Below are 26,905 nucleotides of genomic sequence, written 5' to 3'. Positions count from 1 at the left end.
TACAGACAATTTAGAGGTAAGAACAGATTTGACTTCATGTTCTCTTACTCTATGTCTAACCTGAGGCAAGCTGAGCCTTGATTTTTAACTCTCAAAAACCAGATAACAGTTGTTTATTCAATAGGTTATTGTGAAGATTCAGTTATTAATCACAACACATAGTAAATCAGACCTAGTAAACTTCCCAACAAATACTGGCATATTAATACTTGTGATGTTTAACAGTGTTCCAAAAACATGCATAACGTTGGAAATCATGCATTGCACTTTGCATTGTATGTTATGTTTTAGATGAACTAACCTTTTTTGTCATCTTAATATTAACTAAATATAACTGATATTTTATATGAATACACAGTCACTCATTCCTGAAAATAGCACAAGAGTTGAGTATTTTAAAATTACTTAAGAGAGAATAATTTTTATCATCATTTAAGTTGGATAACAGCATCCATTGATCATAGAAAAAGCAAGAGAATTAAAAAAAAAAAACTACATATTTTTCACTGACTTGCTAAAGCCTTTCACTGTGTGGATCAAAACAAACTGGAAATTCTTGAAGAGATGGGAATACCATACCCCACATCCCCCACCGCACCTGTCTCCTGAGAAATCTGTATGCAGGATAAGAAGCAGCAGTTAGCACCAGACATGGAAAAACAAACTGGCTAAAAATTGGGAAAGGAGTCTGTCAAAGATGCATATTGTCACCTTGCTTATTTAACCTAGATGTAGAGTACATGATGTGAAATGCTGGGCTGGATGACTCACAAGCTGGAATCAAGATTGCCAGGAGAAATAACAACCTCACATATGTCGATGTTACTATTCTAATGACAGAAAGCAAAGAAAAACTAAAGAGCCTCTTGATGAAAGTGAAAGAGGAAAGTGAAAAAGCTGGCTTAAAACTCAACATTCAAAAAACTAAGATCATGTTATTCTATCTCATCACTTCATAGTGAATGGGGGAAAAGTGGAAACAGTGAAGATTTTATTTTCTTGGGCTCCAAAATTACTGATGATGGTGACTACAGTCATGAAATTAAAAGACACTTGCTCCTTGGAAGAAAAGCTATGACAAACCTAGACAGCATACTAAAAAAACAGAGACATCACTTTTCACTCAAAGATCCATACAGTCAAAGCTATGGTTTTTCTAGTAGTCATGTATGGATGTCAGAATTGGACCATAAAGAAGGCTGAGCTTCAGAGAATTGATATTTTTGATTTGTTGTTCTGGAGAAGACTCTTGAGAGTCCTTTGGACAGCAAGATCAAACCAGTCAATCCTAAAGGAAATCAACCCTGAATATTCACTGGAAGGACTGATCCTGAAGTTCAGGCTCCAATTCTTTGGCTACCTCATTCAAGAGCCAACTCACTGTAAAAGACCCTGATGCTAGGAAGGATTCAGGGCAGGGAGAGAAGTGGATGGCCAAGGACGAGATGGCAGATAGTATTTCTGATTCAGTGGACATGAGTTTGAGCAAACTCCAGGAGATAATGAAGGACAGAGAAGCCTGGTGTGCTGCTTCTCTGTTGCAAAGAGTTGGACACAACTGAGCAACTGAACAAGAACAAAGTTGGATATCACTAGACTTTTAGCCATAATACTAAGATATAAAAATCAATTTAAAGTTATTCAATACATACTTTAAGCTCTTAGACAAAAAAACTTGATACATCCCTGTTAAAAATATGATAATACTGAATAATTTCTTATATACTAGAGAGGAAAGGAAAATCCAAATTTTAGAGCTAGGTACTTTTAACTCTAAACAATGATTTAAAAACAAAGGAAAAGCCCGAGTCAACTGTGAGACCTTGTTTATTTTGCACATCTAAGCATGAGATAATATTGTGTAATTTGCAAAGCTGTTGGGGGAATTATATTAAATAACTTATTTAAAACATTTAGTTATATGGCTATTACTAAATATTATTTAGTCATAAACTAAGAAGAACTTAATAAATTTTAGTTTCTTTATCAGATATTCATGTATCTATTTGTTTTCCCTCATGGTGATCATATACAGTAACTGGCTGACAATCAGATTTAATAAATTAATACCTCAAAAGTCAAAATTAGTGTGTAAGGCATGTGCAATAGAGCTAGAAGTGTTTGTTATTCATAAGTATAAATTACTCTTAAGATAAATTTTGTATTTTCTAAGCAAAGTAAAATGTACATATGATAACTAAGGAAATAATACCAAGATGCTTGCAATTTAACATAATGGAAATCAATGTTCATCTGCTTTACCCTTTTCTAATCTCCTATTCCTCAGCTGAGCTTTCTAATAATTTCTGTTTCTAATTGCTCTGGTGGCTGTCTCTATGTAACATGAAGCTCTGTTGCTTGATTTACCAGCATTAGATAATATCTATTGATTTTCTTTTTTTGGGGGGGGGGATTTCCTCTTAATATTTTATTTTGATGTTTGGAACTCTTGATTTTCTGATACAAAAGATAAATAGTTATGTCACATCCACAGCCTATCTCTTCAGTGTTTCAGAGTTATGTTATTTTTGGTTATTCCAGGAGTTGCCCTTGTCACATGTAAATTTGTTTATGCCTTTATTTGTAATTTCATCAGTGTTTGAGAATTAGCTTGCCAGTTTTTTCTGCTTTACATGCTCAGTCTTACCCTATAGTAGAAATCCTAACTAAAGTATCTGATAATGGAAGCAGGAGATTTTGACTGACTGGTAGACTCTGTTGCAGAGTACATGAGTAGGGGGTTGGCTATTAGACTATGATCCTTAAGTGCCAAAATAAGGAAAGATAGATCAATTGATTGATTGATTGTAATGTTGATTTAGTCTCACCCTGGAGCAATGTAAGTTCATAAAGTCTTGAGCTTCATATTATTCCTTTGCATGTAAGAGACATTAATTTATGTAAGAAAGGTCTTAGTAAATATTTTCTTCACCTGATCTGAACCCTAAGAACTTACAAAGTTTGTCTATTTAGGAAAAGATTTTTATCATGGTTCAGAATTAAGCATACATTTTAAATCTGAAGAAAATATTTTTAGAGCTTATATTGGACACCGGGGGACTGTATTTGTCAGAAGTAGATCCAAAATGATAGCATCCTGTGGTAAGTCCTCAGGAATGAGAAATCCTGCAGTTTATCTCATGAAAGCATCACATATATTAAATTATGGCAGAACAGGATATCTGTACCTGCAGTTCACTTAGTGATCCAAAAAAAACTTGCACTGGGAAAATAATTTTTTCCCTTCTTATTTTTCATTCTTTACTGAAACTCTGAGATGTTTTATCTATAGACATACTGGATTAAAATAGAAATTAAATTATATCATTCTTATCCATGATCTGATTCAATATTAAATAAAAGTATTAAAACACAAATGGTGACAGAATCTATATTGTCTCTTAATATTCATTACTTGATTTATTTCACCTAATGGTATGTCATTTGTTTATGTAAATATATCTCTACCCTGATCTAGAGCACCAGTCATCTCTTGCCGCCCACTTCTCTCCTGACTAGTTTCTCTCATTTCGTTGTTTCTGCATACCATCTCCTTTGAACACAGTAATCTTTAAACCATATGTTAGATTATGTCACATAATTACTCAAAATCCATCCAGTACTTCCTAAATCTGAATAAATGCCAAATATCCTATACTATGAATCTCTACTTAATCTGCCCATATACACCCTGACTTCTCTAAATATTTTCCCTTTTTACTTTACTGTTTGAACCACACTGGCCTCCTGGAGGGTTCTTCAAAACACTCATCACACTTCTACCTCAGGGCTTTTGCACTTGTTGTCCTTTCTCTTTAAATCTTTTTCTCCAGCTCTCTTGCTGACTAGCTATCTCACTTATTGTAGGTTATGATCACTTGTCATTTTAATAGAAAAACCATTTCTGTTCACTTCCCCCTGCTTTCCAAAGTTCCCAGGATGAAATCAATATATCTAAAATTGAAACAGTATCCTGGATAAAGATATCTCTGATGTATACCTCATTAAATTTGGAATACTGGCTACAGCACAGTACTATAATTTTGTTAGTTGATTTATTGATTGAGGTATAGTTGATATATAACATTAAACTAGTTTCAAGTATACAAAATAATGATTTGATATTTATATGTATTGCCAAATGATCACTGTAGTAAGTCCAGTTACTATCTGTCACCATGCATAGTTACAGTTTTTTTTTTTTAATGAAGACTTTTAAGATATATTCTCTAAGCAAAGTTTAAGTATGCAGTACAGTATTATTAATTATAGTCACCATGCTCGACATTGCCATGACTTTTTACTCTGTAACTAAACCAACACAATAGTCTGGATCTTGTCTAATGCTGTAGCATGCAGTGAGCATCCAAATGATACATAATTATAATAATAATACCCTAAGAATAAACATATTTGAACTATTAAAGAATCACTAACTTGCCACTTATTCTAAAGACAGAGTATCATTCATTCCTTTTTCTCAGGTGCTTAGGTGTATCAATTATACCTAGTTCTTTAGTATTAATAACTATTAGGTATAAAGATATGAATTCAATATTGTCCTTGTCCCTGAAGAGTTTGCAATCTGATGAGATACAGACAGATAAGGTGCATTGCTCAATATAGTAATAAAACAATCTTGTGAGCATTGTGTAGAAGTTACCCCATGGACTGAAACCCACCAGGCTCCTCTGTCCATGGGATTTCCCAGGCAAGAATACTGGAGTGGGTTGCCATTTCCTTCTCCAGGGGATCTTCCTGACTCAGGGATTGAACCCACGTTGCCTGTGTCTCCTATACTAGCAGGTGGATTCTTTACCACTAGGGCCACTGGGGAAGCCCAAAAATGTAGAAGAAAGAGTAAACAGGGAATATTGGTAGAATTTCAAGCAACTCAATAGGCAAAGTGCCATGGGAAAGAGGACTGTTGGGAATCTTGTGTTGCTCAGAGTTTGAAGTTTTATATACATATCACTTTATACTTCACCACAACTCTTAGAACTGGGAATACTAAAATTCTTATTTTTATAGATTAGAGACCAAGACAAAGAGGTTAAAGTAGTTACTCAGTCATACTTGCCCAGCAGTCTTATTTGGGAGTCCATTTTCTTAATCACTATCCTATAGGTAGGCTGGGTAATGCAATGACCTTTTTATTGATCTTTTTATAACTCTCAAGGCTAAGGCCTGGTTCTTAACCAAAAATTTAGTTGATTAAATGTTTCATGAAGGAATACATGGCACCAAAAATAAGTGTGAGATTTTGGATTCCCTACTTACTTCTGTAATCTTCCTCTAGGCTAGGTATGAGAATTAAGAAAACAGGTTTTTTTTTACCAATAACTGGTAAAAGTGTTCACTTGAAATGGGTTTTTACATTTCATTTGAAATACAACTTTGCACTGAAAGCACATGCCTTAATAAATATAGTCAGTGTTAATTCTTTTGAAAATCTATGGTGTTATTGTTAATGCCTTTGTTTCATTCATGTTAATATAAGTCTTGGATTCTGGAAAAAAATTAATTCAATCAGCACTGATCTGTAAGACTGATCAAAGTGTATAAAGACAACTATGGTAAACTTAGACATTCAATAGTCATCTGAAACCATTGTTTGCTCAACTTCCACCTCTTAATACGTATGAAATGATAAACACTTTTGAAAGGAAAGCCCTCTTACTCTAGCAACTGAAGGGAAAGTTTTAAAGGAAAAAAAAAAAGTTCATTGTATGATCATAGCTTTCCAACTTTAGAGTTATATTTCATTAATAACCTGATATAACCTAATTTTAATTAAATCATATTGTTTTTGTATGAAGAATTAAATAATTGAATTTTTATTTCACATCTTCTGTTTAAATGGCATGATTTACCTTGGGTTAATTCCTTTTTTCAAATCTCCTTGAGGTTTGCAAAATTTTTTTGAGATGTGGAATGAGTCTAGACCCTGTTCTGTTATAAATGCTTATAGAGATTGTCTAATCTAATATACTGAGCCATTTAGCATTTGATGTCATTTAAGTACATGATATAATTAAAGCATGTAGATGAGAGATTCATAGGACAAAGGCCTAGTGGTAAACTACTTTCAAGTATCATCAAATATCTTCCTTTAGTAAGCTACACATAGGAATTTTGTTTACAGACATAATGCACAGATTATTTGTCAGAATCATGTGTAATATTTTCTGTATTGAAAAAAATTATGGTAATATTGGGATAAAACCAAAGCATGTTTTGTTTTCATAGGATAGGAGGAAATGTATTTGAATGGAAATAGGAAGGGAAGCTGATGTTATTGAGCACCTGCTAGTTTCCAGGCACTCTTACATACATTATCACTCTATTTGGCCTCCTGTATGTTCCTTTAGAGAATCTTTCAGTTCAGTTCAGTTGCTCAGTCATGTCTAACTCTTTACAACCCCATGAAGCGCAGCACACCAGGCCTCCTGGTCCATCACCAACTCCTGGAGTCCACCCAATCCCATGTCCATCAAGTCAGTGATGCCATCCAACCATCTCATTCTCTGTTGTCCCATTCTCCTCCTACCCTCAATCTTTCCCAGCATCAGGGCCTTTTCCAATGAATCAGCTCTTCGCATCAGGTGGCCCAAGTATTGGAGTTTCAGCTTCAACATCAGTCTTTCCAATGAACACCCAGGACTGATCTCCTTTAGGATGGACTGGTTGGATCTCCTTGCAGTCCAAGGGACTTGCAAGAGTCTTCTCCAACACCACAGTTCAAAAGCATCAATTCTTTAGCACTCAGCTTTCTTTATAGTCCAACTCTCACATCCATACATGACCACGGGAAAAACCATAGCCTTGACTAGACAGAGCTTTGTTGGCAAAGTAATGTCTCTGCTTTTTAATATGCTGTTTGGGTTGGTCATAACTTTCCTTCCAAGATGTAAGCGTCTTTTAATTTCATGGCTGCAATCACCATCTGCAGTGATTTTGGAGCCCCCCAAAATAAAGTTGGCCACTGTTTCCACTGCTTCCCCATCTATTTCCCATGTGATGGGACCCGATGCCATGATCTTAGTTTTCTGAATGTTGAGCATTAAGCCAACTTTTTCATTCTCCACTTTCACTTTCATCAAGAGGCTCTTTAGTTCTTCACTTTCTGTCATAAGTGTGGTGTCATCTGCATATCTGAGGTTATTGATATTTCTCTGAGCAATCTTGATTCCAGCTTGTGCTTCCTCCAGCCCAGCATTTCTCATGATGTACTCTGCATATAAGTTAAATAAGCAGGGTGACAATATACAGCCTTGACATACCCCTTTTCCTATTAGGAACCAGTCTGTTGTTCCATGTCCAGTTCTAACTGTTGCTTCCTGACCTGCATACAGATTTCTCAGGAGGCAGGTCAAGTGGTCTGGTATTCCCATCTTTTTCAGAATTTTCCACAGTTTATTTTGATCCACACAGTCAAAGAGAATCTTTAACATTGTAGTAAGTAAATCCCTGCTCCTTTGGATTCTGGAACATACCAACTAGAGTCACTCTTATGACAAGAAATTCAATTGCAAATCAATATCTGTAATTCAGAGCACATTTTCTTATGGCCACAGACTTGGATTTCATATCTAAACCATTTTTATTTTACCTGGTTTTGATATCTCAGTCACTACACAACGTATCCAGATAGGTAGTTGCATAGCCTCTTATGTTCACATGCGCTCCTTCACTACATTTAGGACTATATGTATGTGGGGCTCCCCAGATGGCTCAGTGGTAAAGACTTTGCTTGCCAATGCGGGAGACATGGGTCCAATTCCTGGCCAGGAAGATCCCCCAGAGAAGGAATGGAAACCTACTCCAGAATTCTTGCCAGGGAAATCCCATGGACAGAGGAGCCTGGCTGGCTACAGTCCTTGGGGTCGCAAAAGAATCAGACACAACTCAGAAACTAATACCACACACAGTGTATATTTAAGTCAGACTTCAAACATGTCATCCTAGAATGTATTGCCAGTATCTGCAGAAAAATTAAAAAAATTATACAGAAAATTGAATCAATCAATTCTCTCCTTACAGATGAGAAAGAAAAGCATTTAACAATAACTTAGAATTCATGCATGTATGCATGCTAAGTAACTTCAGTCATGTCTGACTCTTCAATCCTATGGACTGTAGCCCACCAGGCTCCTCTGTCCATGGGATTCTCCAGGCAAGAATACTGGAGTGGGTTGCCATGCCCTCCTCCAGGGGATCTTCCTGACCCAGGGATCGATCAAACCCACTTATGTCTCCTGCATTGGCAGTAGGTTCTTTACTTCTAGCACCACCTGGGAAGTCCTTAGAAGTCATGGTGAGATTCAAATTGTATTAATGTAATGGGACAGAGTGGACATGGCTGAGCAACTAACACACACACTAGGACACAAGATCTAAAGATAGCCAGTTCTTTACTTCTATTGCAGAACAGGAATCCTACTAACAAAGTTCATTGCACAAAACCTGGAAGAGAAAGAAAGCAATTTTATTATTGAATAAGCATATCTGGAGTACAATGCTTGTTGTAGGCAGTCTGTGAAAGACACCATAAAGACCAGACAGAATCTCACACAAATGTATACAGTTAAAAAAAGAACAAGTAACACTTCTTTCGTCTCATTCAGAGGGAAATTGGTATGCTTTTTCTCATGCATACCTTGTGAGTAATCTTGTAAGAACCCTGAGTTAATTTCAGATGTATGTTTTTACAGTTTCAAAGGTCAGATAGCTGGAAGCTTTAACTGTACAATCAAAAGGTTTATCTACTGTGTTTTCAAGGAAACCCTCTAAGAGAGAGGCAAAGGAGATTGCTGCCTCCCTGCCCTTTGTTAAACACAGAAAATTTCATTTCATATGTATACTTTAACCAGTGAGCCATTCACTCCTATATTCCTGAGGGAGATGTATACATAAAAGACAACAAAATAGAGTTATCTGAGCAACAGGGAATATGATTCCTAACCCCAAAACACATCAACTCAACTATATTGAGCCACATGGGAGAATTACTGAGTAAATCTGAACCATATTTAGGCTATGGTTTAAATAACTTCAAGAATATGTCAACCTTAGGGCTTCGCTGATAGCTCAGTTGGTAAAGAATCCACCTGCAATGCAGGAGACCCCGGTTTGATCCCTAGTTCAGGAAGATTCGCTGGAGAAGGAATAGACTGCCCACTCCAGTATTCCGGCCTGGAGAATTCCATGGACTGTATAGTCCATGGGGTCACAAAGAGTCAGACATGACTAAGTGACTTTCACTTACATCAACCTTAAGAAGAGATCTTTCTCCCAAAATTTCAAACCTGAATTTTAGGACCTTTCTGATGCTGGAAAGAATTTATTGATCCTCCTAGGAAAGGAAGCAAAAGAGCAGGAAAGAAAGGGTACTGCAATGCAACTAATATTTTTCATATCTTCTTAGGTCAAAGCAACAATCTCTGAGTCAGTCTTCCTTAAGGAAACAAGTAAACAGAAAATGACAAGGACAGGTGATTTGGGAGGAATCTAATTAGAATAGAATTCCCTTCTATGTGTATGTGTGTATTCTGATGAAGGCTATGGACCTTAGAATCATCTTTCATTTTTTTTTTAATTTAATTTCTTTTTAATTTTCTATTGGAGTATAGCCAATTAACAATAATATGATAGTTTCAGGTGAGTGGTGAAGGGACTTAACCATACATACACATGTATCCATTCTCCCCCAAACTCTCCTTCCCTACAGGCTGCCACATAACATTGAGAAGAGTTTCCTATGCTATACAGGAGGTTCTTATTGGTTATTCATTTTAAATGTATTAGTGTGGTACATGGCCATCCCAAATTCCCTCACTATCCCTTTCCCTATGCTTACCCCTGGCAACCATAAGTTCATTCTGTAAGCCTGTAAGTCTCTTTCTGTTTTGTAAGTAAGTTAGTTCATTTATATAATTTCTTTTTAGATTCAACATATAAGGGATGCCATGCTATATTTCTCCTTCTCTATCTGATTTACTTTACTCAGTATGACAATCTCTAGGTCTATGTTGCTGCAAATGGCATTATTTCATTCTTTTTAATGACTAAGTGATATGCCATTATCTATATGTACCACATCTTCTTTATCCATTCTTCTGTTGATGAACATTAAGTTGCTTCAATGTCTTGGCTATCATAAACAGTGCTTTAATGAACATTGGGGTTCAGATTATGTTTTTCTCTGAATATATGCCCACAAGTGGGATTATAGGATGGTCACATGACAGCTCTATTTTTAAAGGAACCTCCATTGTATTCTCCATAATGACTGTACCAACTTGCGTTCCCACCAGCAGTGTAGGAGGGTTCCCTTCTCTCTACACCCTCTCCAGCATTTGTTGTTTGTAAATTTTTTGAGGATAGACATTTTGGCTGGTGATATCTCATCATCTTTTTAAACACACAAAGTAAAATAACTCACATAGGCTTGGAAGAGAAACCAATAATACTGAAATATTATTTCAATAATAATCAATATAATAACTATATCCATATAGTTATCAAAGTACTGTAATAAAAAAATACTTTTATGTAGTAATATATATACTTAATTAATGCTTTAACTTGGAAGTTACAGTTTCAATTAATTTTTAGTAGTGATAAGAATAAACAATATTTTGAGGTATCTGCAACAATTTTAGGTAATATAAAATATTTCTGATTTTTTTTGTCAACAAAGTCCCAGTTACTTCTGTTGCTAACATACTTTATTGCTTACATTCAAAAGTAAAGGAAATGCTAAAATTTAGTTATAAAACATTAACTAGAATCTAATGAAAATATAGACATTTTCCCCCATCTAATTTATGAAACAAGGTAAAGAAACCCCTGAATTACAAGGAAAAAAAGGAATATCAGCCAATTCCTACTCCCTTTCACTAGTAATGTTGGCTCTTGTTTCCCCCCAGATTTCTAAAGGATAAAGAATCCAGAGAAATCGAGGATATCACCCACACTATCAATAGCTGAGCACAGGAAAGTCCCCCAAACCTTGAGCAGACAGCTGAATGGAAGATGTAGGTCCCTGTTCCTTTGGGATGGAGAACTTTACTCTTCATCCTTAGGGAAAATTAAGAGGAGAGGAAAATGAAAGCAAATAACTATGGAGGGCAAAATGACCTGGGCAGGACCGCTAAAAGGCATCCCTGTCTCTCTCAAGTGAAGAGTAGCAGAAACACCATAGAAGTTTCTCCTGCCTTTTTCAAAGCTTTGTATTCCTTCTGAGGTTGAGGAGGTTAGTCTATCTTCCTAAGGCATTCATGAAAGCCTCATTATAGCACTTCCAGGAGATTCTGGAGTAGGTCAGGAGAGTTTCTTAATTCATTTCATTTAAGACCACATCATATGCCAGATGGAGCAGACATTTTGTGTTCCAATTCCAGTTTGAATTTTCCCCTCTTCCAGGCCTACTCAGTCAGTAAATAATGAAGCTGGAAATCAAAACTACACCTCTCTGATACTAAAAATTTGGGTTGCAACTGTGTGGATCGCAATAAACTGTGGAAAATTCTTCAAGAGATGGGAATACCAGACCACCTGATCTGCCTCTTGAGAAATTTGTATGCAGGTCAGGAATCAACAGTTAGAACTGGACATGGAACAACAGACTGGTTCCAAATAGGAAAAGGAGTTCATCAAGGCTGTATATTGTCACCCTGTTTATTTAACCTCTATGCAGAGTACATCATGAGAAATGCTGGACTGGAAGAAACACAAGCTGGAATCAAGATTGCTGGGAGAAATATCAATAACCTCAGATATGCAGATACACCACCCTTATGGCAGAAAGTGAAGAGGAACTCAAAAGCTTCTTGATGAAAGTGAAAGTGGAGAGTGAAAGAGTTGGCTTAAAGCTCAACATTCAGAAAATGAAGATCATGGCATCTGGTCCCATCACTTCATGGGAAATAGATGGGGAAACACTGGAAACAATGTCAGACTTTATTTTTCTGGGCTCCAAAATCACTGCAAATGGTGACTGCAGCCATGAAATTAAAAGACACTTACTCCTTGGAAGGAAAGTTATGACCAACCTAGATAGCATATTCAAAAGCAGAGATATTACTTTGCCAACCAAGGTGCATCTAGTCAAGGCTATGGTTTTTCCTGTGGTCATGTATGGATGTGAGAGTTGGACTATGAAGAAGGCTGAACACCAAAGAATTGATGCTTTTGAACTGTGGTGTTGGAGAAGACTCTTGAGAGTCCCTTGGACTGCAAGGAGATCCAACCAGTCCATTCTGAAGGAGATCAGCCCTGGGATTTCTTTGGAAGGAATGATGCTAAAGCTGAAACTCCAGTACTTTGGCCACCTCATGCGAAGAGTTGACTCATTGGAAAAGACTGTGATGCTGGGAGGGATTGGGGGCAGAAGGAGAAGGGGATGACAGAGGATGAGATGGATGGATGGCATCACTGACTCGATGGACGTGAGTCTGAGTGAACTCCGGGAGTTGGTGAGGGACAGGGAGGCCTGGTGTGCTGCGATTCATGGGGTTGCAAAGAGTCGGACACGACTGAGTGACTGATCTGATCTGATCTGCAGCAAAGAGTTTTGAAAAATCTCTGAGTTTTGCATTCTATGCATTTAGTCAACAGCAAGATATTAATATAATGTATATTTTATTTTTCCTAACATTCACTGCATACATTTATTAGAAGCCCACTATATACACAGACTATGTCGGGCTCCAGAGGTAGAAACAGTGTGCAAAAAATACATGGAAACTTTAACTTAAGACGTCAAGGAGTCAAGAGACAGAAATAGATATTTTACAAATAAATATATAATTACAAGTTGTTATGAATGTCATGAAATTAATTGATGAAAAACTCTGCATGATGGGGCTTCTAAACTAATCTGGAAAAGAGGAACGAAACTTTCTTGAGAAAGCAACGTTTGTGAGATGATAAGATAGGAGTTAATATAACCTGTGGCGGATTCATTTTGATATTTGGCAAAACTAATACAGTTATGTAAAGTTTAAAAATAAAATAAAATTTAAAAAAAATAAAAAAAAAATTGCTACAGAGTTGGTTTTTTTTTTTTTTCCTCTCTATCTAAACTTACATATCTTAGGCTAATATGTTAGCTGTTTTAAGTAATATTTTAATAATAAAAGGGATTATAATTGGTAAAAATTGAGAGGGAAGTATGAAACCAAGCAACGACAAGAGATTGAAGTTTTTTAAATGCACCAATAATTCAATTAAAATCATTTTTAAAGCTTGCCTTTCTGTACATAGTTTCCTACAAAATCATTGATTAATGATTTCTAGGGTCTTGGGAGTGGAGCAAATGAGGAGTGACTGCTGATAAGCATAGGAATTCTTTTGGGGTGACAAAAATATTATGAAATTAGTTAGTGGGGTTGGTTACATAACTTTGTGAATATACTAAGTTCAGTTCAGTTCAGTCGCTCAGTCGTGTCCGACTCTTTGCGACCCCATGAATCGCAGCACGCCAGGCCTCCCTGTCCATCACTAACTCCCAGAGTTTACCTAAACTCATCTCCATTGAATCGGTTATGCCATCCAACCATCTCATCCTCTGTCATCCCCTTCTCCTCCTGCCTTCAATCTTTCCCAGCTTCAGGGTCTTTTCAAGGAGTCAGTTCTCACATCAGGTGGCCAAAGTATTGGAGTTTCAGCTTCAGCATCAGTCCTTCCAATGAACACTAAGGACTGATATCCTTTAGGATGGGCTGATTGGATCTCTTTGCAGTCCAAGGAACTCTCAAAAGTCTTCTCCAATCCCAGAGTTCAAAAGTATCCATTCTTTGGTGCTCAGCTTTCTTGATACTCTAACTCTCATATCCATAGGTGACTACTGGAAAAACCATAGCCTTGACTAGACAGATATTGTTTTGGCAAAGTAATGTCTCTGCTTTTTAATATGCTGTCTATGTTGGTCATAACTTTCCTTCCAAGGAGTGAAGGTCTTTTAATTTCACGGCTGCAGTCACCATCTGCCGTGATTTTGGAGCCCAGAAAAATAAAGTCAGCCACTGTTTCCACTGTTTGCCCATCTATTTGCCATGAAATGATGGGACCAGATGCCTTGATCTTAATTTTCTGAATATTGAGCATTAAGCCAACTTTTTCACTCTCCTCTTTCACTTTCATCAAGAGGCTCGTTAGTTCTTCTTCACTTTCTGCCATAAAGGAGGTGTCATCTGCATATCTGAGGTTATTGATATTTCTCCTGGCAATCTTAAATCCAGATTGTGCTTCATCCAGCCCAACATTTCTCATGATGTACTCTGCATATAAGTTAAATAAACAGGGTGACAATATACAGCCTTGACGTACTCCTTTTCCTATTAGGAACCGGTCTGTTGCTCTACATCCAGTTCTAACTGTTGCTTCCTGACCTGCATGCAGATTTCTCAAGAGGCAGGTCAGGTGGTCTGGTATTCCCATCTCTTTCAGAATTTTGCACGTTTTGTTATGATCTACCCAGTCAAAGGCTTTGGCATAGTCAATTAAGCAGAAACAGATGTTTGTCTGGAACTCTCTTGCTATTTTGATGATCCAGCAGATGTTAGCAATTTGATCTCTGGTTCCTCTGCCTTTTCTTTTCTTTCTTTCTTTTTTTTTTTTTTTTCTTATTTACTTATTTATTTAAAACCAGCTTGAACATCTGGAAGTTCACATTCCCATATTGCTGAAGCCTGGCTTGGATTTATGTGGTAGTTTGAGCATTCCTTGGCATTGTCTTTCTTTGAGATTGGAATGAAAACTGACCTTTTCCAGTCCTGTAGCCACTGCTGAGTTTTCCAAATTTGCTGGCCTATTGAAGGCAGCACTTTCACAGCATCATCTTTCAGGATTTGAAATAGCTCAAATGTAATTCCATCACCTCCAATAGCTTTGTTCGTAGTGATGCCTCATAAGGCCCACTTGACTTCACATTCTAGGATGTCTGGCTCTAGATGAGTGATCACACCATCGTGATCATCTGGGTCATGAAGATCTTTTTTGTACATTTCTTCTGTGTATTCTTGCCACCTCTTCTTAATATCTTCTGCTTCTATTAGTTCCATACCATTTCTGTACTTTATGGTGCCCATCTTTGCATGAAATATTCTCTTGGTATCTCTAATTTTCTTGGAGAGATCTCTAGTCTTTCCCATTCTATTGTTTTCCTCTATTTCTTTTTTTTAATTTTATTTTATTTTTAAACTTTACATAATTGTATTAGTTTTGCCAAATATCAAAATGAATCCGCCTCCTCTATTTCTTGGCACTGATCACTGAGGAAGGCTTTCTTATCTCTCCTTGCTATTCTTTGGAACTCTATTCAAATGCGTGTACCTTTCCTTTTCTCCTTTGTTTTTCTTTTCTCTTCTTTTCACAGCTGTTTGTAAGGCCTCCTCAAAGAGCTATTTTGCATTTTTGCATTTCTTTTTCTTGTGGATGGTCTTGATCCCTGTATTCTGTACAATGTCATGAACCTCCATCCATAGTTCATCAGGCACTCTGTCTATCAGATCTAGTCCCTTTAATCTATTTCCCACTTCCACTGTATAATCATAAGGGATTTGATTTAGGTCATACCTGAATGGTCTAATGCTTTTCCATACTTTCTTCAATTTACGTCTGAATTTGGCAATAAGGAGTTCATGATCTGAGCCAAAGTCAGCTCCTGGTCTTGTTTTTGCTGACTGTATAGAGCTTCTCCATCTTTGGCTGCAAAGAATATAATCAATCTGATTTTGGTGTTGACCATCTGGTGATGTCCATGTGTAGAGTTTTCTGCTGTGTTTTTGGAGGAGGGTGTTTGCTATTATCAGTGCTTTATCTTGGCAAAACTCTTATTAGCCTTTACTCTGCTTCATTCTGTACTCCAATGCCAAATTTACGTTACTCCAAGTGTTTCTTGACTTCCTACTTTTGCATTCCAGTCACCTATAATGAAAAGGGCATTGTTTTGGAGTGTTAGTTCTAAAAGGTCTTGTAGGTCTTCATAGAACCATTCAATTTCAGCTTCTTCAGCATTATTGGTCAGGGAATAGACTTGGATTACTGTGATATTGAATGGTTTGCCTTGGACATGAACAGAGATCATTCTGTCATTTTTGAGATTGCATCCAAGTACTACATTTCAAACTCATTTATTGACTCTGATGGCTACTCCATTTCTTCTAAGGGATTCTTGCCCACAGTAGTAGATATGATGGTCATCGGAGTTAAATTCATCCATTCCAGTGCATTTTAGTTCGCTGATTTCTAAAATGTCAATGTTCACTCTTGCCATCTCCTGTTTGACCACTTCCAATTTTCCTTGATTCATGGACCTAACATTCCAGGTTCCTATGCAATATTGCTCTGTGACATTCAATTGGGCTATATCAGGGTCCACTAGAAGTGGACCATACTTCTATAAGTACCACAGTTCTTTCAACCTGAAGGGGTCACAGGCCACATCTAGTAAACCATTGATTTAATGTATACCATATTGCTCTTTTTTGACCTGTAAGGTTCATCACTTTTGAAAGTACCTAAACTTGCTCTCTGAGAAAATTTTATATATTATATAGTAATTTTCAATATAGAGTATATTTGATGATAAATTATGCATTACACAATGAAAATACAGAATTGAAATTGTGAGTAGTTTAAGGCTGTGTTGGGTATAATATAAAGTGTCTAAGATATATGCATACATAAGTACCTCTTCCATGTAAATGATTTGAGAGCCTTCTATCTCTCTCAGTGGAAGGTACCTCGATTTTCCTTGCTATTCAGTCCTCTTCCATTGCACACACTTGGTCAAACCATCAGTGGGAAGTCCTTTTTATTGCTCTAGAATCCTTAAAATGTAGTTTTGGTCTTCCACAGATTTCCCTAGAAATACCGTATCTGTTTATTGCATCACTGCTTCATAGTTCACAGGATAGTTACAGCATGAACATATTTTGCTTGTACAAATCAAATCATACACATTTATCCAAAAGAGGATTAAAAAAGCAAACATGAAAAGAGGGAAAAAGAAAAATAATACAATATTGAACTGTGTGGGTGACCGCCACCTCAGTGAGGGTATGCTACACACAGATAAACTGGTAGCAAAGATTTGTCGCTGTGAAATGAATGGTAGATATGTTTACCATTCCTTCAGTGAAACTCAATATCCATGTCGCTATCAGATTGTAAAAATCTTATCCTTTCATATATTTCCAATGTTTAAAGATACATATCCTACCCATATAGTGTCTCTAAATGTAAAGCAATACTGATTCCTGGTAATCAGAGAAACAGCAAATATTTCAATCCCAGAGAAAGGAAAAAAAAAAAAAAAGGCTTACATGGATTTACTGAAAGGATGCATCCTTTTTTTTTTCCCCCATTTTAAACAAGATGTTTATTTAAACAACAAGACACTTGACTTGAAGGGAAAACTATCTAGGATTCATTTCTTTTAACAGAAATTTCTCCCTACTTAGGGCTTCCCACATGGAGCAGTGATAAAGAATCTGCCTGCCAATGCAGGAGATACAAGAGACTCAGGTTCCATCCCTGGATCCAGCAAATCTCCTGGAGAAGGCAATGGCAACCTCTCCAGTATTCTTGCCTGGGAATTTCATGGACATAGGAGCCTGGTGGGCTACAGTCCATGGTGTGACAAACATGGATGTGACTGAGCACATACTCACTCACACACACACATACACACATACATATCTCCCTACATAAAGACAGACTGTCCTACATGTAACAGCTATGTACAAAAATGTTATAAAATTTCCCTTGGTTTACAATAATAAATGAAAAACTTTAAAATTCTCCAGTCAAACAAGGTATGCAAGGATTTTTATGATGCTCTTAAAAGAAAAAAAACAGAGCAAAATAACTGGAATAAAAAAATAATAACTGAATTAGCTTCAGTAGCAGAGACATTACTTTGCCAACAAAGGTTCATCTAATCAAGGCTATGGTTTTCCCTGTGGTCATGTATGGATGTGAGAGTTGGACTGTGAAGAAGGCTGAGCGCCGAAGAATTGATGCTTTTGAACTGTGGTGTTGGAGAAGACTCTTGAGAGTCCATTGGACTATAAGGAGATCCAACCAATCCATCCTGAAGGAGATCAGCCCTGGGATTTCTTTGGAAGGAATGATGCTAAAGCTGAACCTCCAGTACTTTGGCCACCTCATGCGAAGAGTTGACTCATTGGAAAAGACTGTGATGCTGGGAGGGATTGGGGGCATGAGGAGAAGGGGATGACAGAGGATGAGATGGCTGGATGGCATCACTGACTTGATGGACGTGAGTCTCAGTGAACTCTGGGAGTTGGTGATGGACAGGGAAGCCTGGCGTGCTGTGATTCATGGGATTGCAAAGAGTCGGACACAACTGAGCGACTGATCTGATCTGATCTGATCTGAACACCTTCAAGTCAGTATCATATTTGCTGTCAGTCATGAGTCCTTCCTTGGGCTTTTTTATCATCTGCCATGGCGAGTGCTGGAGTCTCCTTAACTGCTGTTTCACAAAAGAGGTACCAGCTATGCCCTGTACGAGCACACAAGCAGCACCAGGAACCGCAGAAGCAGGACAGGGTATACCTTGAATGTCTTGTATTTAAGTCCATTTCTGGGGTAATTTCAACCAAATGAAATGTCTGTGTTGTGCTGACAGTGGACACCATTTTAGAAGAGCATGGTCTGGGCAAGCATAGTTCATTTAATCACCTACTAGACTTTTATGGAGAACCTACTGTGTTTCAGATATGTTCTAGAAAGAGAAAAGGAAAATTCTAAGACTTTTGTGTTTAAAAAATCACTAGCTGTGGTAGGAACTTGTGGGGATGAGTGGAACCTGGAGTCTGTTGAAAGAGCCCAAATGGAAACTGTTGGGAGTCTGGTTTGCAATAGTTACCGTGGCAGAGAGGAGAGGAGAGGCTGATAAGCTACAGGAAGATATAAGCAAGTCAGGGAGAAAGTGTCCAGAATAATGGCATTTTGCCTGAAAAAAGGATATATATGTATACATACATGTATATGTCACTTTGTTGTACATCTGAAACTAACACAACACTTTAACTATACCTCAATGAAAGTGGTTAAAAAGAGAATAATGGCATTTTATGATACAGTAGGCCATTTCACATTTTTAGTATTTAAATTTTTTCACTCTATATGTATATATAAAATAATTCTTTAGTGCTATGAAATCATAACTAATTACAGCAAATAATATAAATGTTAGAATTATTTTCAAAGTAATAGCGCATTTTAGAATTAGCATTTTGTAAAGTATTTCCCAAGGAACATTGGTCCTGTGAAATGAAAAAGGGTCTCCATGATCAAATAAGTTTGTAAGAAGGAGTATGACATTCCCCAAACTTTACTAAAGTCTCAGTTAAGTCTCATAAAACCATGTTCATTTTACTTAATCACAGAATCATTTCTTCTCATAATACATGTGTTCTACAAAAATGCTATTAATATAGATTTAAGGGTAGTCATATGTATCATATACATTATAATCAGGAACAGGTGAGTTCTTATGCAGTGCGTCGCAATGGATACCTGCTGTTTAAAAACACAGCCAGTTTGACAAAAGGCCAACAAGTATGAGTCAAATGGCAAAAAGAAGAATAGAATAAAAGGTCCTGCCTTGCTTTTATTCTACTGATTGTTTAATAGAGCCATAAAGTTAAAGGCTGACCTTTTCTGAACTAGCCAATAAAATGAAATTAAAACAGGAAGAGAGACACGAACACAGAAATCATCTAGGAATCAACTTTAGAAGAATTAGTAAAGTTGGCCTGACTTAGTCATTCTTCCATTTGGATTTATATAAACATACAACAGATTACATCTTTACCTCACAGCATAGTGAATTTTCCTGCATAAGTTTCCTGCGGCATAACTTACTGCATAAAATAGTATCAGTCATCACAGTATTCAACATAACTGACCATAAAATAGGCCATACTGTAAGTAATGACCAGAAAAAATATAAAATTATTGCTTCCAGTACAAATAACAAAATCTAACATAATACTAGGTACCATAAAGAGCTGTGATTATACAGCAACCCTGTATATATTCATTATATACATAAATGTATGCATTTATACATTGAATGTATACATAAGTGTATGCATTATATACATATATAAAACAAATCGTATTTTCATATTTTATAAATGAGATTTTTAACAAGAGCTGCCACCAAATGTTTGTTATACAAAATAAAATAACAAAAAACACATTGAGGCTGTCAGATGCATGGTAATGTGGAATAGCAGAATGTTCATGACTAAGTCAAAAAGCAGAACTTAAGTTAGAAGCTCTTATTTCTATTCATTCTTTCCAAATGTAAAAATAAGAACATTTGTCATATCCTTTTAAAGTATTGTCATTTTGGAGCCCTTTAAAATCAGAAAGAAAATTAACATAAAGCATGCTGCTTATTCTTGAATGATTCTCTCATCAGTAATATTATTAGTTGAATAAAATTATCAGTGCCAAAATAAGAATACACCTGACTACTCTGATCTCAAACAATAATGAGTGATGAGAGCAATACATCTTTGGTTATTATCATCACTGTCAATTTGTTGTTGTTCTGGGGAATTCTAATTTTAATATGTTTAATTCTTACTATTTATTACCATGTTATAGAACATTAAAAGTAAAAAAGGTAAAACATTCATTAGCCACCCAACTCAGTACAACTTACTGTTTGTTTTGTGTGTGTGTGTGTGTTTTGAATATATTGTTGTATCTTTAAACTTTGGTCAGAAACCCATCAAAAGCTTTGGCTTTTTCAAACTCATGACTCTTTTCAAGCCACCTAACACCACTGCATTCAGTTCTTTAAAAGGAAAATCAGGCATTAATTCCAGTAAATTCCCAGCATAAAACCTGTGTATTTTCATTTTTCTTTAACACTTTTCTTAAGTAACAGAGGACTGTCACTAATGCTTTCTAAAGTTAATCACTCAGTTTTAGTTTTTTATTTTACATTAGCTCAGCTGGTCAAGAATCTGCCTACAATGCAAGAGACCCCGGTTTGATTCCTGGGTCAGGAAGATCCCCTGGAGAAGGGATAAGCTACCCAATCTAGTATTCTTGAGCTTCCCTGGTGGCTCAGATAGTAAAGAATCCAGCTTCAATGCTGGAGTCCTGGGTTCAAATCCTGGGTTGGGAAGATCCCCTGGAGGAGGGCATGACAACCCACTCCAGTATTCTTGTCACGAGAATGCCCACAGACAGAGGAGCCTGGTGGGCTATAGCCCATGGGGTTGCAAAGAATCAGACATGACTGAGTGAATCAGCACAGCACAAGCCTCTTAAGTCAGTGATCCAGATTTTCCATTTTAATGACTCTATTTCCCCTATTAAATAAATCAATAACAAAAATTCATTCAGCCTGCATCTTCCACCAGCTATTCCAAAGTTCTTCTGTTCATTGTTAAGATTCTGATTATTTTTGTTATCTCCTTATAAACTGCTATTCTTCATCCAGCTACAGTCTAGCTACCCCTCTCTACTCTAGTTCAAGGGTTAGCAACTTTCTCTGCACAGAGCCAGGTAATAATTTGGGCTTTACTGGCCACATATGTCCCTGTAGCATATTCTGATTTATTTTTTCTTTTGTTCCTTAACTCTTTAAAAATTTGAAACTTCTCTTGGTACAGACTGGATTTGATTTCCTGGTTATAATTCGCAAAAAGCTACTCTTGTTAAAACTACTGTATCTATAATACCAAAAACTTCCTTTCTGATGTTTGAAGGGCATCTTCCCTACATAAATTCAAGGCAAATTAAGTGATAAGCAGAAGGAAGTCAAGTCATCAGCTTTAATTTTTCTTTTTCTTTCTTTTTTATTTTTTAGATTATGAAAGTATAGTAACACATTTACAGAAAACTTGGAAAATGCAGAAAAAGTTACATATAGTTTTATTGTATATTATGATTATTCTTCAAGTAGATTCTTTTGATTTTCAGTTGGAGTTTCAATTTTAAACTCTCAAACATTAGTAGAATGAATAAACACAAAAGTTGAAGGATATAGTAGACGTGAAAAGTACTCTGAACCCAATATTAATATTGGTAGAAGCTGAGGAAGAGTAAGAGTGGGCTTCTTAAGCAGCTACAGGTGTCTCCCAACAACCACAGCCACCTCCTCAATAGATCGATCCTTAAACAGGCTGAAGAGGAGACCAACAATAAAGTTTCTGTCCTGGGCTCACCAATCAAGAAGCTCCTGCATCTCCAGGGCGTAAGGGGAAGTGCCAGCAGGCTGGCATGCCTGGGCAGCATTCCTCCTGGAGGAAACCAGAGTCTGGAGAAGCAGTTTCCTGCTGCATAATTCTCCAGACCTCCAAACCCCCTCAGACTCTTTATTCATTTATTACCACTTTGCAACACAACATTTTCTTTTTTCCCTTTAGCCAAAAACTTTATTTTTTGAACATTTGCAACTATTATTCTATATATAAATGTTAATTTCTTACAAAACTCTGTATTCCATATTGCTAGGTCACTTCACTCCATTTTATGCCACGTTTCCATCAAGAACTATTTTCCCAAATCACAATCTGCCTGATTATGTGTTGTTGTTGTTCAGTTGCTAAGTAGTGTCTGACTCTGCAATGTCATAGACTGTAGTCCTCCAGTCTCAGCTGTCCATGAAATTTCCCAGGCAAGAATACTGGAGTGGGTTGCCATTTCCATCTCCAAACATTTTTTGAACGCTTTCTTTTAATTTAACTTTCCTCCTTCTTGGTTCCCAATAGACTAAATTCTTTGTCTCACCCTTTCAGCTCCCCAGGTGGCTCAGTGGTAAAGAATCCTTTGCCAATGCAGGAGACACAAGAAACTCAGGTTCTATCCCTGGACTGGGAAAATCCCCTGGAGTGGGAAATGACAACCCACTCTAGTATTCTTGCCTGGAAAATCCAACGGACAAGGAGCCTAACAACTATAGTCCATGGGGTCACAAAAAGTTGGATGCAACTGGTTATACGCGGCCACCCCCTAATCCTACCTTGGCATTCTCCAGGCTTCCTCTTTGGCCATCTTTCTCATTCTACATAATTCCTGGAAGATCCCATTCATTTAAATAATATCAACTATCACATTTTGCTTTGATAACTATAACCCCTTTAGTAGCCCATATCTTTCTCTGTGTTCCAGAACTATAAATCCAAAACATCCTCTTATCTTGTGAACAACAGAACCACTATCTACAAATTTTCCAGAAATAAATTTCACCCTCATCTTTTTTAAGGAACACAGCACATTTGGGGCTGAAGTAGCAAAAATGCACCATCTCTATGCACCATCAGCAACTCCTAATTTAAATTTAAATCATAAGCAGATAAGAGATTGATGAGAGAATATTTTACTTAGATGAGTGGATAAATGTGTTTATATAGCCATCCCTGTCCTGGGTATAGAAATAACTAATTTGATGGGAGCATAATCACAGTTGATTTTGAGTAGATTCAAAGCTTGGTGGTGAGTAAAACAATTTCCCACTTGCATGTGTGATTTCTCATCATTTTAAAAGAGATGATTATCTTTACTCTTTTATCATAAATGAAAGCAGGCCACCATTATTACCTCTAGAGATAGATAGCACCACTATAATTTTATTATATTATTTTGCTTCTGAGAAGAGTAAATCTGAATACTTAAAAAATTTTCTAGGTGCACAATTTTTATTTTTAAAATATTTGACAATGAGGACCCTTGTTAAAACATGTAAATAAATGATATACCTTAAAATCAATTAGCCATATGTTTATATCAAGAAAATAATCATAATATAATTTTTTTCTAAAAATAATATTTTTTATTTTCAGCACCATGTGGAAGTCGTTCAACAGGTTCAGAAGGCACTGTTCTATCACCAAACTATCCAAAAAATTACAGTGTGGGACATAATTGTGTTTATTCTATAGCAGTTCCCAAGGAGTTTGGTAAGTAAGATTCATCTCATCATGTAGTATATCATTCTAAATATGCTTTATTTTCACTGTATGCTATTCAAAATGTTAGTTGTTTTTTAATGAAAATATTTACTGCTCATAAAGTACTCAAAAATTATTTTTAGATAGTAGCTAAAATTTTGAGTTTATTTTTTGCATTCTGAATTAATAGTCAAGTACACAGGTGAACAACAATATAAAAATGAAAACAGGATTGTTTTTAATTTTTAAAAATAAGTACATCCAGTAACCCTGCAAGTGCCTTCATATTGGAATTTCATAAAATGGGAAATTACCAGAGCATAAAGCAAAGTCTGCTCTGCCAAATATGCATATATTCAAATATGGAGCTCTTATAATAATGACAAAATATGTACAAAACAATTATATTAGTTTTATATTTTATAAACACATTTGCAGATAAAAAATATTTTTGTTTTAAGCACCTAGTTTCTATGACAGCAATGAATATAAAAAGACAGCAAAGGACATTTTGGCTCATCTTGTTAATCTGACAATCTGTTCTACATTGGCATTGAGAAGACAATGTGTCCTTTGCTGACTTCACATCTCCCTGATCACAAGTCTTAGAAGTCACTTACCTGGCTTCTAAAGGTTTTGGATCTGAAATTCAGCTGAATCTAACCCAGGTTAAGCTCTGTTTATGGATGAATAGGCAAAGGAAATTTAGTGAACAGCAAAGTGAGGGAGAGAGGCTGAAAGTTTTTTAGACTTCTACAATTTAGATTTACAGCGCTGTGTTACATGGTGAAGGATTTGCTAGGAAATGAATGTCTAGGTCAGGATGACGGAGTATTTTAGCAGAAGGATATAGATTTTATCATATCAAGATTTTTGGATCACATCTTCACTTAATGTTTCTGCTGATAATAAAATAAGCTGATGCTTCCAGTCCAATTTCTTATAATGAGAATTTACCTATATATCCTCCTTTTCTCTATTCTGAAACAAGTCCAAGATCCACAACTTAGTAAAGAGAACATTATCATCAGACAGGAAGTATTAAATCTTTTATTTTAACCTTGAAATAGAATTGATGATGCCAACATTAGCACAGTGTCTTTTTCTGCAATCTCTTATTCCTTAGCATGTTGATTGATTTATTCAGAGTTGAGCTCTTTGATTATGAAGAAAAGGACAGTTTAGAAAGAAAAAATCATCCATATAATTGTGTTTATTGTATTGCCTTTTGTGCCCAGAAGAGTTTTCCCTTTCTAGAGGGCTTTGTAGTCCCCAGTCACCAAAAATATTACATGGTGACTGATAGAATCTTAGCAGTGCTAATCCAGAAGACTGCATGGCTATCTGAGTCTCTCTGGAAGCCATTAATTTGTTCTGTTAGATTCTATTCTTGAGAACAGAATGCAGCCAAAGGATTGAAAAAGAAGAAAATCACATTTCCTTTCCCGATACATACACATGTTGGTCACCAGGAGGTATTTGATAGTATCTTATATATATATATATGTATATTCAAAGAGAGAAGAAAAAAGTTCTGATTAAAATTAAATTAATGGATTCCTAGTGAATGGAATTTGTATTTTAGCAGAGTTAATGTAAGTAAAATTAAATTCTTTTAATATGAAAAATAATACAACCAATAATTGGTGATTTTTAACACTAATTTTTTCAAACAAGTCTTGGATTTTCTGTGGATAAAATCAGGTACACTTTGATTAACTAGTAAGGAAACTGATTTTATTTTTCTATAAATGTTGCATCATTCTTTATTTCAAACTTTATATGAAGTCAAACAGATTCTAATCTAATTTTAGCTTGTCACATATTAGCTATCTGTCATTGGACACATAAACATAACTTCTTTGAAACTCAGTTTCTTTATGTGTAAAGCAGGGATCATTATGTCTATGGAGCAGAGCTAGTGTTAGAAGTAATAAGACTATTTATATATAGTATGTCATAGTCGATAATTCATACTATTGGGTTAAGAATGCCAGTTTTGGAGACAGATTTCCAGATTGAGAACACAACTCAAATTTCTCTTTTCCATTGGACTAATTACATGAGTCTTACTTTTCGTATCTCTGAAATAGAAGTGATGTGTCTATTTCTTAGCGTTCTTTTATAATTAAATAAAATATGTGTAAGTCATTATATAGTATATCATTAAGTCACATACACACATGGATGTACATACAAACACACTTTATGTTCACATTCATAGGTACTCCTAACCTCAAAAGTTGAAATAAAATGACATGGATTACTCAGTAGCCCTAGGGTCTTAAGAGTAACATGGCTAAAAATAAAACATTTATATTGTATAATTAAAGCATAAAAACACATATTTTGTGCTTTAAATCTCCAGTGAATATCTAATCACCTATTGATCACTTGAAATTTTCTGAAAACAAAATAGAGGAATTAAAAACTGCAGTCATAGATTTCTTCCTGTCCCTACCTTTCCCTCTTTAATGTGAGATAATCAAGCAACAGTTACTGGATCTCTGCAAATCAAATTTTTTGTTTGTTTGTTTCTTCCTCTCTTTCTCACTTTGCCATGATTTCCTTCTGTTGCTTTTGTGTTGTGTTTTATGAGTTTTGATATCACTTCGTAACATATCACTTTTCACACTTTTCCTGTCATTTATCCCAAATTATAACCATTTCTTCCTCCATATCTTTTATATGCAGACACTTATAATTTAATTTTTAAATATTGTAGCAAAATATCTGTCAATACACTCGATTCATTTATTGAGATTTCATGTTTTTACAAGGGTTAAACTTCTAAAGTCAGTATATAAGGAGAAAACCACATGTAATCAACATTACCCATGAAAATACCGTGTCAGCCATAGAAGATCATCCACATTATTTTGTGTAAGCCATATTATCTCAACAATTCTAACAGGACATTTTTTCCTCCAGTGTTAGAAAGATAGCAG

At 36.0% G+C, this 26,905-nt stretch overlaps 1 protein-coding gene across 2 annotated transcripts in view; it reads left to right on the top strand.

Annotated features, from left to right (window-relative positions):
• The window catches only part of CSMD3 (CUB and Sushi multiple domains 3), a 1,458,322-nt gene that overhangs the window by 1,138,672 nt on the left and 292,745 nt on the right, over positions 1-26,905 (top strand). For both annotated transcript variants that reach the window (XM_044928635.1, XM_025265188.2), the window contains one exon: positions 23,850-23,966. In XM_044928635.1, the coding sequence (XP_044784570.1) occupies positions 23,850-23,966 (117 nt within the window). The remainder of the gene's footprint in view (positions 1-23,849; positions 23,967-26,905) is intronic.

The sequence above is a fragment of the Bubalus bubalis genome, chromosome 15 (genome assembly GCF_019923935.1).
Source record: "Bubalus bubalis isolate 160015118507 breed Murrah chromosome 15, NDDB_SH_1, whole genome shotgun sequence".
NCBI classification, from domain to species: Eukaryota; Metazoa; Chordata; class Mammalia; order Artiodactyla; family Bovidae; genus Bubalus; species Bubalus bubalis.
Note: the sequence above shows the minus strand (reverse complement) of the source record. Positions and strands in the feature narration are given on the sequence as shown.